Source organism: Bemisia tabaci, chromosome 5, assembly GCF_918797505.1.
Source record: "Bemisia tabaci chromosome 5, PGI_BMITA_v3".
NCBI lineage: Eukaryota > Metazoa > Arthropoda > Insecta > Hemiptera > Aleyrodidae > Bemisia > Bemisia tabaci.
Genome location: NC_092797.1, coordinates 34,164,207 through 34,181,173, shown reverse-complemented (window position 1 = coordinate 34,181,173; position 16,967 = coordinate 34,164,207). Strand labels below are relative to the sequence as shown.

Here is a 16,967-nt window from a genome sequence, read left to right as displayed (position 1 = left end):
ATTGCGAATCTTTCGGGAAATCCGCGAATATTTTCCCTCCAGTTTGAAAATTGCGTTCACAATCAGGTCCAAATATTCTAAAATGTAAAGAGAAAATATTCGTAACTCTCCTTCAAAATTAACATTTTATCGGAGGAAATTTGACAACTCTCAAATGTTCATACGGCGTTTAGAAGATGGACATCTATAAGGAGACTTTAACGCAAAACAAAGAGCATAAAAATAGAGGCCTCTTTTAAACTCTCATTCTCTAGGTATTTCAATCTCGCATCATTTCATCTCATCTTTTTCTTTCATCTTTTCATCTATATAATTCATTATTGATTTGTATTTTGCTTATTTGGACATCGGTAAGTAATACTGATTGTTAATACTGAAAAAATCAAATTAATAGCAGATTTTTTTGCCTGCGAAGTGTTATTTTATTTTCCTGATGTAATGTCAACGATCCATCACCACATGGGGACCGTGACACTTGCTCCAATCTCAATAGGTAAGTGAAACTCTTTGCGCTGGAGTGGTTTTATTCCCTTTCCCACTCACAAAAAAAAGTTGACTGTGAACTTTAATTCTGTTTTTAAGTACAAACAAACATTTTCTGTGATTTTAAATACATTCGAGATCCCGATAACTCGTTCCCTTCGGATTGTGACGGCGAAGGCTTTCCCTTTACATTTTCGCTCGGTCGAATATAAAATAGGAGAGTATTTTGCGTAAGAAAATGTCATTTTATTTTCCTGGTGTGATGCCAAGAATCCATCAGCACATGCTTCCTGGTCATTCGCGGTTTCTTTGATGTCCTTTTGTTTTCAACGAGTCCATTGCAGGTTCTCGACCCCGCGACAATAAAACCAGAGTTGATAATGGAGACAGGGTCAAAGCCGGGGAGTTAATTTGCTTTGAGCCCGCCAGAGGCAATCCAAGAGGATAGTTCTGATCCACAGTGGCGTGGCGTGCTTTGCAATATATCGATTAATCTGCCATTTAAACCTATGGAAAATAATCGATAAACAGGGTGTTCGTAACGAACACCTTACTAATCGATTCTTTACTATAGCTTCAAATGGGGAAATATCGATAATCGATTGTTCACGCCACGCCACTGCGCTGATCCACGGTGGTCGGAGTTAGTCCCTCTTTTTTTGGCAGCCACCGATCGACCTTTTGTCGCTCCAAGATGGCAACTTATTTTTCCTTTTGAAAATCCTCATCTTGTAATTGAGAAAGGTAATTTTTCTTGAGTGTACCATGTTTTAAATTTGGATATTTTGCCTTAAGTAATCTAAAAAAAGAAAGCGCGCTTCCGGGGAGAGATATTTTTCGATTCAAAACGGAACAATGCCCGGCCTCCGAGAATTTATTTTGCAAGCTGTTTCGATCGAATCGATACAATCATCAACTTCCACGGTACCATAGAGAATTTTATTGGATACACTGAGGGGTTTTAAGTGCGGTTTCTATTGTAGAATGACCGTAGCGAGGGGATACCTGCGGATACGGTATAATTGAAATTGAAAATGAGGATGAAGAAACTGAGTAGATAATCAAGGAACAAATTGACAGAACAAGGGGTTATAGGACATTTCGTCAACGATTTTTCGTCCGCGCTCCTGTTTTTTCCAGTAATTTACGTCCACGCGTTTTTTCGGCACGGGAGTTTTGGTCCAAGTGCCAGTTGAGACCCAAAGTTAATTGGCCCACATGTAAATACAAACGACAATTGCTCACGATGTTTTTGGATGGAAAATATATACCTAATGTCTTGGAAGAATGAGGGTTTGCTTGTTTTTTTGTTTTGTCTGTTTGGTCCAACGGAGAATAATATATAGTTGAGAGTTTTGGTAAAAATGGGGGAGCGTCAATTCCATGAGACAAAATTCACTAAAACTCTTTACACCTCTTTGGTGTAACAGGACTTAATTATCTTTCAAGAAATTCCCACCTTGTTATACCTGAACCGGATAAACCTCTATACTTATTTGCCTCAGCTAAAGGCTCTTAGATTTTTCCTGTGTACGCTAAGTATCTTGATTTATTTTGCGAGGAAAGATCTGTACTTTTAAAGGATGCCTGTCATTCTTAATACGTTCAATTTCGTATAATACTGTGCAACACCTCTGTTGTGAGATACTTGCTTTAGGACCCTCGAATGGCGGGCGGGTGGCCAGCGCGAAACGCGCATTGGCGCCTACAAACCTAAGTGGATACCTACTTCCAGCATTGTGCATAGCGTGAAGTATCCACTTAGGTTTGTAGGCGCCAGTGAGCCTCTCGCGCTGGCAGCACGCCGCTCCGCTCTGTTCGGCTTTAATACTTATACTCGCACAGTCAGCGTTTTTTAACTCATGATTTTGAAATGTTAGCACACTCTGCATTGATTATTCTCGTTTAAATTGATGGGAAAAAAATATCTCACACAAAAAACACACTTTAAAAACACATAAAAAACTCTCTATGAAAAATTACGTTACGCTATACGTGACATAAATAGTATTTACTATAAATATTTAACAACCCGTATCAGCAGAAAATTTTGTCCTCTTGATTTTTCCTTTTTTTTTTATTGAATACTGCACCAATAATTACAATTATTATTTGTTTAACGTAATCGAGACTTAAGTGATTAGTTCGTCGGCAAAAATATAGGTATCTTGGGACTAATCCTTTCAGTCAAACATTCTATTCAACCTCATCGTTGAATCGGTACGCAGTAGGCACGCGATACGGAGACTTTTCATTATGAGTTTAAGTGCTTCGGTGCATGGAGAGAGTTAAGTTCGTACATCTACAGTAAAATGAATGCGTTAAAAGTAATTTTCCTCCTTTTTTTCCTGGATATTTCGCTCTTTCGTGACCTTGGCGAACGAATGAACATCTTTGGTCTGAATTATTTATTCGTATTCACACAAAAAATATATCATGCAGTTATGTAATCCGAAGATCTATAAGCATTTTGACGGTGTAAGTCCTCAACCACGTATCTCGGTTTGCGACGTGGTAGACTTCCTGCCATACTTACTTTCTTTTTGGAATGGAAAGCTACTCAACGGCAATTCTTTAAATACCGATGTGGTTTTTCTTCTCTGTGCAAAGAAAACTCAAGAAAACTTCAAGTAATAATGTCGATTTGTTCTCCTTCAAGAAAATAAAATAGGAGCGGAGATTTTCAAACACCGCAAACGAGATACCTACGTGGTTGTAAACTTACACCGTCGATTTATCTTTTTTACATCTGACTATTGCCTAGTAGCTGTAAAGATAGTCCTATTCTGATTATATCGTAATTTCAGACTTGAAAATGCGATCGCATACAATCAGCAGTTATATGTTTTATTTTTTCGACAGATCGTTAAAAAAATTATAGGAATTGGAGACATTACTGGCCAATTTTTTTTCTTATTTACTTATGTTTGCACTCTGAGCTCCCACGAGATCGAATAGTTGTATCACGCCCCATGGGCACATAAAGATTTATTGCTATATAATCCGCCTTGTATTATAATTGCATTTGACGCACCGACCAGCGACCGCACTGTGTTAGGCGCAATGCGTGAAGTATTCATACACTCTTGTAGGCGCTAATATGATTCCGCGCCGACCAGCGACCGCACTGTGTTTGGCGCAATGCGTGAAGTATTCTTGCACTCTTGTAGGCGCTACCTAATATGCTTATCGTGCCGACCAGCGACCGCACAGTGTTTGGCGAGATTAGAAACGATGAAACAGCATTAGATTTGAAAGAATCTGTAGAAACAGAGGAGAGATAATAAGTTTGAAGGACGGCTGGGTAAAATTAATGAAACGGTTCATGCAGAGAACAGCCAAAACATTCGAATAATGAGTCCGTTGAAAATTACATGAAAACAAGAAGCAGAAGCTAATTCGAGTAAATTTTCACCGTGAAAAAGAGACTTTGATTGGAGGAAAATTGTGACGTAAAGAGACAACATTTATTTTGCCAAAGAATTGCGCTGAAGAGTTTGAAAAGGAAATAAGGGCAGATTTGCGGAAAAAAGTGAATAAATTTTCATTTAAGAATGTAAAACTACCTAGACTTCTTGAAAAATTGGAAAATCTTGAGGAGGAATAGGCTAAAAACTGATTGATCTCGCAGCGCAGCAACACACTATTCACAATGCATTGGTAAGTTATATCGTGGTTTTTATTCTAATTTACCGCTTACTGAAGCGGATAATGTAAATTTGAATGAAGAATAACGTTAGTTTTAACGTACCTACAAATAACAATTAGGTATGAGTTTCTATTGAAAGAATCGCCTAAAGACAGAGTAAATATTTCAGAGGAGACACTGAAGTCAAAATTACTTGAAATACTTGGCAAACGCACCTTTATAAATAAGCCTGGATTAAATCTATTGAGGAGAGAAAGTTTTACCGAGATGCCTGGTACCTATGCGAAAGTGCCACAAAGAAGGAGATAAGCGACTGAGAATCGTGAGCATGGCAACTTAATTAAAGTGGTTTAAAAAGAAACAATTCTGATTAATACTACCCTTATTCCTGTTACATGATGTAAGGAACGGAAGAAAAATTTCTGAAATCCCTAACTATATTTTTAAATGATGTGATTGCTCTCAAATGATAGGTCATTGTAATGATTGTTAGGGCACCTAATGAGGAACTGGCTATTTATCAGCAGTAGAACAAACAAATATGAACCAAAAGCAATGTGATTACACATTCGCAAGTCGCTAAAAATCAGGTTTAACAATACCATAGAAAGATGTAAGCCATTTTAGTGGCTTAGGATTACTTAAAAATGAGTTTCTTGAGACTCCTTCATTGGCGGCTGAGGCTGTGGTAATGGGGGCCCGGCGGTTTTTCAGCGGTATAATCCACAAATATCAACCAAAAGAGACAAAACAGCATATTAGAGGTAAGTAAAATTTATTCAATAATTAGGAAATGCAGCTACTTCAAAAGTAGATGAATTCTCACCAGATTTTTACTCCATTATATTTATGATAGTATATGTATTGAATTGAGATAAAACATACACTTCAATGAAAAGACAGGTGGAGGATCCAGCCAAAATCTTAGTTAATTTCAAGAGAGTAGATATAATACGTAATCCAAGAGGCAACAAAGAGAGCTTCATTTAAGTTATGAAGTTATGGCACTATAATGATGGACCATTATCCACGCCAAATTTTGGAAAACGCAAGCTGAAATGTTGCCAAGCTTTCTGGAGTTCACATGAGATGATTTTTTGAAGAATGGAATCTTAGTGATGGGTAACTGTCTTTTAAGATGGGCCAAATTTTGTACAAGCAAAATTTAGAGCAAACTTATGCACCCTGGTAGTAAGATTCTAAAAATTGGACAAATTTCATTGCAAAATCAAGTAATACTGACAGTTTTATTTTAAACTTAATGATAGTAAGTAGATAATAAAAGAGCGTTCAAGGAATATTCGAACAACTTTTAAAGTAACAAGCCAAGATGGTTTCATTTTTTATTTATTACGAGTACGGACTAACATTGAGCAATCTTTTTAAAGAACTTCATTCATTAAATTAACAGGTACTATACGGCTTAAGAGTTAATGTTTTATTTCTCTGTCTCTCAATCATCATTTCTCATGTACCTCAATTTCACTCTGTTAAGAATGAGAGCACCTCTTATCAGGCGTTTCCAGTTTTTATAAACTCTAGCAAGTCTCTTTTCTTCCTCCTTCTTGGAAGCATTATCCGCTTCTTCATTCCAGGCATCAAGAATTACATCCTTGAACTCCTCACAAACTACATAGCCTCCAATAACTGGATGAGATCCTCCAGAGTGAAAATCAAAACCAGTGACAGCTGCTGCACAGTCAATATTCAACTTCCGAGCTACCCGATACACTCCAGGTACTGAAAAAAGGTATAATTATTTTAAAAACTATTTCCAAAAGAGGAAGAAGGGTTTGTGTAATCATCATAAAATTAGTGGCTGTTCAGGGCACACCTACGGGAGCTTTCGCAGCCAGCGAAGGGACTTTTGCCACTTGGACCCCAAAACGAACACTCTACTCTTGTTATGGCAAAATTGCGCATGAGCACGGTTAGTTTAAAAATCACTTTTCTCATGAAGTTTAAGTATTTTTAATAGAAGTTATACCGATTTGTAAACGTTTTTACCTATTAACTGTGGACCAATTCTGGACCAGTCACCTTATTTGCATTAGCGAGAAATGTTCAATTTTAAATATTAGCCGAATATTGCCCCACTGCTTAGAAGTAGCAACAGAAGTAGAGGTTTACAAGTAGTCCACCGGTTATGGTAGAGTCATCTAAGCGTTTATTGTAGGGATTGTGCGGGACAGCCTAGCAATGAAGGTCTTCCCAGATGGAAATACCAAGAGAATGGATAAAATGACTTTGAATGCTAGAGATTTCTGGTGCTTTTAGCATGAACTGCATGGGTGGTGCTGGGGTGTTCATGGGTTCAATGATGACACTAAAACTGAGACATTATGTTGAAAACAACATCAATGTTGATATAAAGTCTCATGAAGAGTTAAGCCAATAAACCTCTTATTCTCTTCACTTTTTGAAGAAAATGTGGGTTTCACACAGGAGAAAAGTGCTGATCTATAGCCAAAAAAATCGAAAATTCGAGATCAATCCTGTTTTTTGAAATGGACATATTTTTGCATACTTCTAAGGATCTATGAACTTGAAACGAAATTCCGTGTAATTTTTTAATTTAAGGGCCCAATTTCTTACTCAAGACAATTTGTCACAAGGGTTTTCATATTCTACTCATTTTTTGGAATATTTTTAACTGTAAAAAGCTCAGTACACATTAGAATCGAGAATTTAACATTAGAATAGAAGAGAATGTAGTCTATCTATACAATTTACTTACATTCAAGGTAGACTGTGCCTACTGGTAACATGCTAGGCTTGAACAAATCAACATTCCCATACGCATTCCTCGGGACAATCCCATCTTTAGCAATAGGAGGCATATAGTCTTCTGTTTGCCATTCTCCAAAAAGCTCTAGAGGTATATCAGTTTTTACAGTTCCTGTGAACTAAACAATTGTATTTATTTAATGATTTGAAACAAAAAAGGCGTTCATAGTTGGCTATACCTATGAACGATTAATATACTGATCAAAAGGTAACAACAAGTTTCATAAATTCTGATCATTTATTCGACAGGAAAAAACCAGTGTGAACTAGAACTTCAGCTATTGCTTTTTATTAATAGTCAATATGGTTTAGGAGAGGTCAATACTTAGTGTGCTTCCATCCCCTTAAGGCTTGACGAACTCATTTTTCAAGTCGAGTCATAGCAGAAAATGGATCGCCCTGACATTTTAATTTTCAGGAGATGATTAGAACCAATACCAATTTCAGTTATGTTCTGCTCTACATCAAGCAAAAGTTATTTAACCTTGAGTGGGTAACAAATCAAGTGAATTACAAAGCAATAAGATCTTTCATCGTACTAATTGTTCTACAACAGAAGAGAAAATACATTTTTAGAATTGACAAGATTACTCACTTTATCATACTTAGGTCTTGCTTTAACAATTTTGTAAGGGGTCTCATTCACACGAACCAATTTTGCCTCTTTGAGCCATGTTTCTCGGGAGTGAAGTTCTCGAACACATTCTCTAGCATAAATTGGTTCTCCCTTCAAAAATCCAAGAGGAGGGGCATCCGGTGGATATATTGCTTCAAATTTCAATAAATGCCTTTTCAGGGCATACAGTGGATGATTTTTATACCTAAAAAATGAAGGTTTTTTGTAATTCATTTTATTAAAAAAAAACAGGCTCCAAGGAGCCCAAACACACACAAAAATTACAATTACAAAAACCAAGGCGAAAATCGTGAGGATTTTCCAAAATAAATATGTAATTGAAGAAAAGTTGGTTGCTTATCAAGGGTTATAGAATTCTGTTAACAGCAAATTTGGATCTTTTTACAATATTTTTAAAAGGGTTTCCACAGCTTGAGAGTTTTTTCTTTAAAAAAAACAATAAAAAAATGGTTGCAGTGCTCCAAAATTTCTGCTCTTCCTCTAAATGCTCACCCAAAACTAAACTGCATGACTAGAATTCTACCACGAAATTTTGAAAGAATATCCTTACATTCTTGGTTTAAGAAAAATGGAGAGATTTCATCAATTGAAAACAACTGGTTACTTTGCTGCGACAGAAACGGATTCATATCAAAGCAATTCTCTGAGGGTGGCCTAGCTCTCACTTCTCCAGAAGGGGTCTGGGTCTACTAGGTAGAAAGAAGTGTTTTGGCCCCCTCCCTCCTTAGAACATGTTGAAAAATTGACCTTTCATTGATGCATTTTACGGCTTTCTTGATGCAAAATTTAGTCTTAAGCAATCTTAAAGTTCAACTCTACCAATAATCCTTGAAAAACATCAGAAACGTATGAAATGAGACGCGGAAATTTACAAGTTTCGAATTTTCAGTTGAGCACATTTTCTGAGTTGGGGGGGGGGGGGGAGCAGATACTACTATTTCAAATTTTTGGGGAGCCTCACTCCTTGAAAGTCAATCCCATGAACAGAAAAATTTACAGGAGGTTTGTACCTACCACCTTGAGATTTTTTCCAATTTCCTTATTGATATCTGATATATTATATCTGATTATATATCTTTAATAGTATCCAGATGTATTGATACTTACTCTGCTATACTGAGTGGTTTGGGCTGATCATGCATCAATTTATCAAGATCTTCATCCTCTTCTTTATCTCTAGCACTGCGGGCGCCACGATATGGCCGCAAGGTCTTCTCCATCCAAGCAGGTTCCACTCGAAATTTTTTACCAGCACTGTTGTAATTAATTACGTAACGACGAGTAACATCTTTGATGGTTCGATCATTGTTCCATGCCAGCACGTAGGCTACCGGATGGGTGGCAGCATTCTGATAGAAACAGACGCAACAGATCATGAAAAAATCAATGAAAAGAAAACCAGGATTTGATTCAAAATTAGTCAGAGGTAGCAAAGATTGGTGGTTCTGCCTCACATTTTGATGATGTATTTTTGTATGATGTAATGTTGGGTAATTTAATTATTATTTTTCTCTTCGAATTTTTTCTTGTGAAACAAAGAGCCTCCCAAAATAAGACCCCTTTTTTGAAACTCGGAGATTTCATTCGTATGCGGCTTAAATGAAACGTTATGATAAGACAAGCCTCCAGTAAAAATTTTAGCTTGAGTATACGTCTGGTTTCCAATATACAGCGTTGCAAAGTTTGCATATTTAAGCTTCAAAAATTCGCATATTTTCAAATATCTTACTTTAAAGAACAACTCCATCGTGTATAATATGTTATTTTGTGACATTTTACCTACAGTCAGTCTTATCTTTAAATCCATATTTCTATTGATACGGTAATACTGCTAATTCTCTTGATACAACGTTGCAAAGTTGACACTAAAGACCTATGAAAATTGCTCATTTTTGTAAGTTTCTGAATGAAAAAACGAACTTATTGATCACCAAAAGATCGGTGTATGGTGTTTAGATGTAATTTTATAATAAAATAAGTATTCCGTAACCATGAGCGTTTAGTACACATTTAATAATCGTTGCTGGGTTTATACAATTGAGCTTTAAAAATGTTTCTATTTCTAAGTTCCGCGTTCAAAAAGCGACTTTCGTGGATCTTCTTTAGAATTTGAACATGAATCTACCAAATGTATCATTTGTAGCTCTATGTTTGTATTTCAACAGGGATACTTCCTGTTTTGACTCCCTGCTCATACTACCTATGGTCGATTCGATCGACGGACACGTTGGTCAGCGGTGAAGGGGACTTCATGCAACTATTTAATCTTGTTGGATGTCCGTATCGCAACGCCGTAAGTGCGAAACCTCGTATCTCCATTGCGTAGTTTCAAAATTTCCGTTCTTATTACATCTCTTCCATTAGAAACAGTCCAAATTTACGACTTCAAATTTTGAAGCAAATATTCAGCAACGAAAATTCACGGAAAATTTACGCTTTATGTTGACTAGCTGCCGTGCGAAAAAAAAAAGTTTCATAGGAGGTCTCCAACGTTGCAAATGAAGAAACGTCGTCTCTCATCTTGACCAAAAATATGTATTTATAAAATCGAAGGCATTTTGACTTTCCTCTCTCAACTTATATTCGTCTGTAACGATAAACATTGGGACGCGTCTGCTACGGCGCCTTGATAAAACTATACAACCTCGACGGATGTCCGTATTGCGTTCAAAAAATTGAAGGCGTTTTGACTTCCTACGCACCAACTGAAACTGAGTCGATCGACGAACGCGTTGGTCGGCGGAAAAAGGAACGTGATGAAACTAACTTAACTCGATGGATGCACGTATCGCAACGACTGAAGTGTGAAACCGCGTATCTCCATTGCGGTGTATCAAAATTTCATCTCTTCCAAGATAATCAATCCAAATTTACGACATTACATTTTGAACCAAATATTATACTATCGATTACGAATAATCATAGAGAATGTAAATTTTATGTTGACCAGCATCTCCAAAAAAAAAATAAATAAACATTCTTAGGAAATCTGCAACGTCCAAATGGAAAAACGTCGTCACTCATTTTGCCCAAAAATATGTAAGTAAATTGAAGGCATTTATACTTTCCTCTCTCAACTTATACTCGAGTGTAACGATAAACATTGGGACGCGTCTGCTACGGCGCCTTGATACAACTATACAACCTCGACGGATGTCCGTATTGCGTTCAAAAAATTGAAGGCGTTTTGACTTCCTACGCACCAACCGAAACTGAGTCGATCGACGAACGCGTTGGTCGGCGGAGACAGGGACTTGATGAAACTAACTAAACTCGATGGATGCACGTATCGCACCGACTGAATTGTGAACCACGTATCTCCATTGCGGTGTTTCAAAATTTCCGTTACTTTTTCATCTCTTCCAAGAGAAACAATCCAAATTTACGACTTTAAATTTTGAACCAAATCTTCTGCTATCATTCCTATACAAACAATGGGACGCGTTTGCTACGGCGCCTTTACGCAACTATTTTAAGTCGATGGATGTCCGTATCTCACTGAGTGAAGTGTGAAACCACATAATTATCTTCATTGCGTTGTTTCAAAATGTACGTTATTTTTTCATCTCTTCCAAGAGAATCAATCCAAATTTACGACTTTAAATTTTAAACCAATTTTTATACCATCGATTACGAATAATCATTGAGAATGTAACTTTTATTTTGACCAGCATCTCCAAAAAAAAAAAAAAATAAAGTTTCTTAGGAAATCTGTAACGTCGCAACTGGAAAAACGTCGTCTCTCATTTAGCCCAAAAATATGTAAGTAAATTGAAGGCATTTTGACTTTCCTCTCTCAACTTATATTCGTCTGTAACGATGAACAATGGGACGCGTCTGCTACGGCGCCTTGATACAACTATACAACGTCGACGGATGTCCGTATTGCGTTCAAAAAATTGAAGGCGTTTTGACTTCCTACGCACCAACTGAAACTGAGTCGATCGACGAACGCGTTGGTCGGCGGAGACAGGGACTTGATGAAACTAACTAAACTCGATGGTTGCACGTATCGCACCGACTGAATTGTGAAACCACGTATCTCCATTGCGGTGTTTCAAAATTTCCGTTATTTTTTCATCCCTTCCAAGAGAAACAATTCTTATTTCATCTCTTCCATGAGAAACAATCCTTTCTCTTCTCATAAGAGAGGGGAGGCCCAAATGTTTTCTTTCAGACTCCCTCACTCGACAGGTTCCTTCCTCATAAAATTTACAAAAAATTGGATTCAAGAAATTTTATAGAGGGGTGAGAGCCAGAGAAGCATAATTGCAAATCATCTCAATGTTGCGGAGTCTCATCCATGAACTTTTTTCCATAACAAGTGCATGTATTATTTTGAAAATGTAAGCAAAATTTTGTCAAATAACAAAGGAAATTCACCATAAAGTTTTAAACAAAATCTATGACCATGCTAATATAAATAGAATTTTCAGGAATAGCTTTTTTTTTTCTTTTTTTAATAATTACTTAATTTCTATCAAGAGGACCAAAGGGACCCTCAAGCACAATATACGTCTAAAGATTAGCATCCCCCAGAAATATGGAATCTTTGAGCCATCCTACAGTAAGGCTTAGATGCCTTATTTTATAGACAGAAAAACTTACATATAGCTGCTGTGTCACGTGGATTTTGGTGCTCACAACATCAACAGACAACCACTTCTCCTCGGCCTCAGCGAACACTTCTGCCCATACATCGTGTCCTTTTTTTACAGGTTTCTTGTACTTCGCTTTTTTAGGAACTTCAAATTCTTCATCATCAGTGGATAATACTTTTCGGCAAATTTTCTTTTTTGGAGTAGCGAAAGTATCAGATTCGCTATCATCACTTGTGAAATCCTCTTCGATCACCAATAAATCAGAGTCTTTCGAACATGACGCTTCATTTACTTGCCTCTTATTCCTGCTTGCTCTTTTCACAGGCTTCTGGTGTGCCTCTTTAGAGGTTTGCTTTCTGTTAGAACTACTTGCATTTTTCTTTTCTTCTTTTTGAGGTGAAGTTTTTGAATTGGACGACTTACTTCTGGAACTGCTACTCTTAGAGCGAGAACTTTTTGAAGGACTCTCTGGACTGTCAGAAAAATAATGAGATTTAGAACTCTTACCCACATCTTCACGGTCTTTAGAGGTTTTTGTTCTGGTGGATTTCCTGCTTGGACTGGGCTTTTCATTACTCCGCTCCTTGTGATCTGAATCTTTCCGTTTATTCGATTCGGAGGATTTTGTTTTTTTAGGGGTTGACTTTGACCCCGAGGAACTTTTTTTGCCGTCACCGGCAGCAGATGACATCTGTTCTGGTGTTAAGAGATCTTCCTGAGGGGGCTTTAAAGGGACAGTGACAAGGTTTAGTACAAGTCGGCACTGAAGACCAAGTGCTCGAAGAACACAAATAAACATCAAAACTAGGTACTTGTAGTCAGGTATTTCTTTATTTTCGAATGCTGCCAATAAGTTATCATTGATTGTTCCTTTCACAGCTAAGTCAGGGTTTACAGTGATTTTTTTCTTGAAGAATTTAGTGAGTTTTTCCAGATAATCAATATCCATATGTTTACGCGGGTAGCTATCTGGTGATGGAATTAGTGATAGGGCAGCGCCCAAAAGTTCTTGAGAATTTAATACTGAATTCAAAAAATTTCCATGAGCTATCCACACCAATATGTGCACTTTATGCATGAGAACTTGAGTTTCACGTCTTTTGGCATTTAGTTTCAACCTCATTATCTCTTTCAAGTCTTTCTTTTTTTTCTTTGAATGAGGCTGTAAATCTGGTAAGGCTATTGTAATTTCTAAGTCTTGGCTTTTTTTTTCTTCCGGAGCTTCTGCCTTCAATTGCTGTACATCTTTGTCGCTGGTAATATTTTCACCAATCAAAAGAAGTTCAGCAACACTAAGAGCATTAATGTCACTACAAACAGAATTTTTAGAATCGCCCGACTTATTAGATTTGTCAGGAGATGGCAACTTTTGGCTTTTAGTGGCTCTTGGCTTCTTTCCTCTAGAGCTTGCTTTTGAAACTTTTGTTTCATCTTCTTTTTTCGAGACTGGCACCTCTGTTTTAACATCTTTAGATGATAACTCATCTTGAATAGATTCTGAGGCTGTCTTTTGTGATTGCAAAATTTCTGTGAAATCAAAATACTCTGATTTAACGGGTTTTTCATCTTGATCAGAATCATCGCTCAAATTTGCTGCTAATGGAGAGTTATTGAGCTCAACTTTAATTTCAGATTTTTTCTGACATTCTGATGCAAGACTGGCAAGTGAGGTAGTATTCCTAGTTTTACTGATCTTTTCTTTTTCACTGTCCTCACTATCCGAGTCTTCACTTAGGTTTAGGTTTTCTACAATACCATACTTGTTTACTTTACCATTGCTGCCAGCAGAACTGTTAGAATCCTCATCTGAATCAGACTCACTTTCAATCCGGTACTTACTCCTCTTCACCGGCTGAGTTTGAGGGGCCTCCACATCTTCCGAAGTAGTCCTCTTGACGCTGCTTCGAGTTCTCCTCATAATGAGTTCTTCGACAAATAAGAAGATGATGAATCAAGGTGCATAAAATTCACTGGTAAACATTTCCAAACACTCCATGATGCATAGAGAGTTAAAAACTAGTCGGAATGAAGGGTTTAATCAAGGTGCTGAAAACTTGGAGGCAAATAAATTGAAAGTAGAAATAATATACAGTCAGAGGCGAAGCAAACTGCTTGACGGTGTTTCAAAGGCTACATTCAAATAATATACTGCCGCGACATGTCTTAGATTTATTTTAATTCTTCATTCATACCGATTATGAAAACACTTCACTTCAATACTTTTTGTTGACAAACTTCACAACATACAAATGTGCAATTTTGAGGTTAGACTTCTTTATTATGTAAACAACACGTGCCCTTCGTATGTCCGAGGACCTAATTTATTAGTTATTTTATAAATTCTTCCACCAAATTTATTAGTTATTGATCGTATAATGCTGAATTAGAATCTTTAGTTTAAGTCAACTTATTTTGCTTTATGGAAAATGAGTGTCATATCGTCACTGTGAAAAATATTGCAGGGTTCCCTTGCTCCCATCATTGAAGAGATGACTAGCAAAGAGCCGGCTCCGGGCGATGGAATTAAATCTCTCAAAACCTCCACCGCTTTCAAAGCTTTGAACTTTGAACTCTATGCTAAACCAGTAAGTACCTACCTAAACTTGTCGAACTAACATTATTAGACCGTCTCAAACTATGAGGAATACCAGCGCTTAGCGGTGAATGTCCTATTTTTCAGACAAGTTCTACAAGGCAAGCCCATTACAATATCTGCTGCGAAATTATCTTTCCCCAATCTGTTTTACCGAAAGATTTTCCCTGGCGAAGAATGTCTAACTACCATTTGTACTCAAGAATGTGAAGACCTTTGACTGATTAGTGTCCTGATGGAAACAGCTGAAACTAGAAATGAAGATTTTGAAAAAAGTGGTTTGAAATTTATGGGCAAATCTTCTATAAGAGAGCACTTATGCGATAAAGGCTAGAATCATCACTTCCCAATTTTTATGCCAAGCGATCTGTAATATATCAATGAATTGAAGACGACTTACTACAGGGCACGATTGTGGTTGAGCCGGCATGCAATATATCCCATCAATCTGGTCAACAATTGGCTTTGAGTTCCAAGCCCAAAATAATGATGGTTAGCCTTGCACTTGAGAATCATTTCCACTAAATATGTGCGGAACTTAAAAGTAATAGAAACAGGATTCGGCTACGTCAATAGTACCTCCTTCAATACAGGAATATTAGGGTCAACGACGACACTCTTTATGTGGTAATATCCTGTTTGTGCCTCTTCAAATTTTGCTTTTTTTGAATTATGTTTTTAACAACATACACAGGAGCAATCAGAATACCCCGTCCCCATAACGCAAATTTTCCTGATGCTGTTGATGCCAGTGCATGCCAGTTTGATCACAACCAGAGATCAGGAAAAAATACCCTAATATTTAGCAGTAATTGCATTTCCCTTACTGAGTTGGAGCTTTATGTTCTAGGTAACACAACACCCTGTTGAAAAATTGATATTGCTCTTTTTTCTTAGTCAAAGCCTGTTTAAAAAAAAAAAAAAAAAAAAAAAAACATGCACCATTTACATTAAAGAAGGAGAATGGCAAAATTTCACCGAGAGTGCCAAGTATGCTAAGGCTTGCTCTGTTTGTCAAAGCATAATTTATACTTATTCCTGTAATATTATAAATGATTTTAGTTCCGTATAAGTTGAAGATAATGTTTTCACAACCTCTCTTCCTTTCAATATGTAAACACCTAATTTCCAATGTTTTCTTTTTTGCCCAGAATAAAGTCATCATGGGAATCGGCCTTGCTGCTTTGCTAGGAAGTATGGCTTACATTGCATACATGAGAAAAAAGTATGAAGGCATGGGCTATTATTCGGCAATTGCAGAAGATGGACAAGAAGTATTCACCAAAAAGAAATCAAGATGGGAGTCATAATTTTCTACCTTGAAAGATAACCATCTGACAAACCTCCAAAAATCAAAAGGTTTACCTAATTTTTTTTTATTCAACATTAAGCTCGTTTCTTTCAATAAACGAAAAGAAGTTTGATATCAGATTCTACTCGTCTGCAAGGTTAATGAATATAATGAATAATATTATGAGTGCTGTTTTTTTCAACCTTGGTACCTATTATCTGTTCCTGACTTGGTATTATGTTATTTAGTACAATTATGAGGAAGAGGATAAAGTTCCCTCTCGGTAAAAATGTTTTCACTTTCACATGCACTGTTTTGTGACATGCATGAGAATTTTTGCCCTTTTTTGAAAGCCCTTAATAGATCAAAAGATTTTAAACTCAACCCAGTCTCTGAACTGATGAGGAAATAGGTATGAGAGCTGGAAAATAATGTTTCTGTTAATTTCTGAGAGGATCCAAAGAAGCTCTTGTGATATGCTAAAGGCTGTAGAAGTCAGGATTTGCCACTTACAATTTCAAATATTTCAATTTCTTCATTTGTTGTCCTTTTTTTAAGATCTCATTTTCCCTCAAATTCAGAGGTCTTGTTCATGTATGCCAATCTAGGAATTTGCCTGTTTTACTTGTTATGGATTATTTTCTTCAACAACTATCAATGTTCCTTAAAGAATGAAAAATAAATAATATTTTCATGTTATCTGTAAAAAATTAATTTGTTGTAAAATGTAATACCCTGATACCGCAGTATTTTTTTCTTTGTAGGTATATGACTACATGCTGATACAGAAAATTCACCCCAGTCAAGCCTGCTGCAACTTGAATTATTTGAAATAATAGAAATGAATGTAGGTTATTTAAGGAATAATATTTAACTCAACCTAAATATTTTTGGAAAAGTAAATTCTTGAAAAATACAATCGACAA

General features: G+C 36.7%; 2 protein-coding genes across 2 annotated transcripts; one reads left to right on the top strand and one right to left on the bottom strand.

Annotated features, from left to right (window-relative positions):
* Positions 1 to 5,442: 5,442 nt before the first annotated feature.
* LOC109037451 (DNA repair protein complementing XP-C cells homolog) lies at positions 5,443 to 14,395 on the bottom strand. Its single transcript, XM_019052125.2, has 5 exons — positions 12,165 to 14,395; positions 8,664 to 8,905; positions 7,515 to 7,740; positions 6,870 to 7,038; positions 5,443 to 5,872 (listed from the first exon to the last, which is right to left on the bottom strand). Exons 1-5 carry the CDS (start codon positions 14,073 to 14,075, stop codon positions 5,586 to 5,588), a joined length of 2,835 nt encoding a protein of 944 aa, XP_018907670.2. The 5' UTR covers positions 14,076 to 14,395; the 3' UTR covers positions 5,443 to 5,585.
* A 63-nt stretch (positions 14,396 to 14,458) lies between these two features.
* LOC109037452 (small integral membrane protein 8) lies at positions 14,459 to 16,755 on the top strand. The gene is made up of 2 exons (XM_019052126.2): positions 14,459 to 14,742; positions 15,902 to 16,755. Exons 1-2 carry the CDS (start codon positions 14,647 to 14,649, stop codon positions 16,058 to 16,060), a joined length of 255 nt encoding a protein of 84 aa, XP_018907671.1. The 5' UTR covers positions 14,459 to 14,646; the 3' UTR covers positions 16,061 to 16,755.
* Positions 16,756 to 16,967: the final 212 nt, after the last annotated feature.

Excerpts from the sequence above, each read along its gene's own strand:
- LOC109037451 (XM_019052125.2), bottom strand. The coding sequence starts at position 14,075 with ATGAGGAGAACTCGAAGCAGCGTCAAGAGGACTACTTCGGAAGATGTG. Across the intron at positions 8,906-12,164 it reads ACGTGACACAGCAGCTATAT|AATGCTGCCACCCATCCGGT; the intron begins GTAAGTTTTTCT and ends TGTTTCTATCAG. Across the intron at positions 5,873-6,869 it reads AGGCACAGTCTACCTTGAAT|TACCTGGAGTGTATCGGGTA; the intron begins GTAAGTAAATTG and ends ACCTTTTTTCAG.
- LOC109037452 (XM_019052126.2), top strand. The coding sequence starts at position 14,647 with ATGACTAGCAAAGAGCCGGCTCCGGGCGATGGAATTAAATCTCTCAAA. Across the intron at positions 14,743-15,901 it reads TTGAACTCTATGCTAAACCA|AATAAAGTCATCATGGGAAT; the intron begins GTAAGTACCTAC and ends TTTTTTGCCCAG.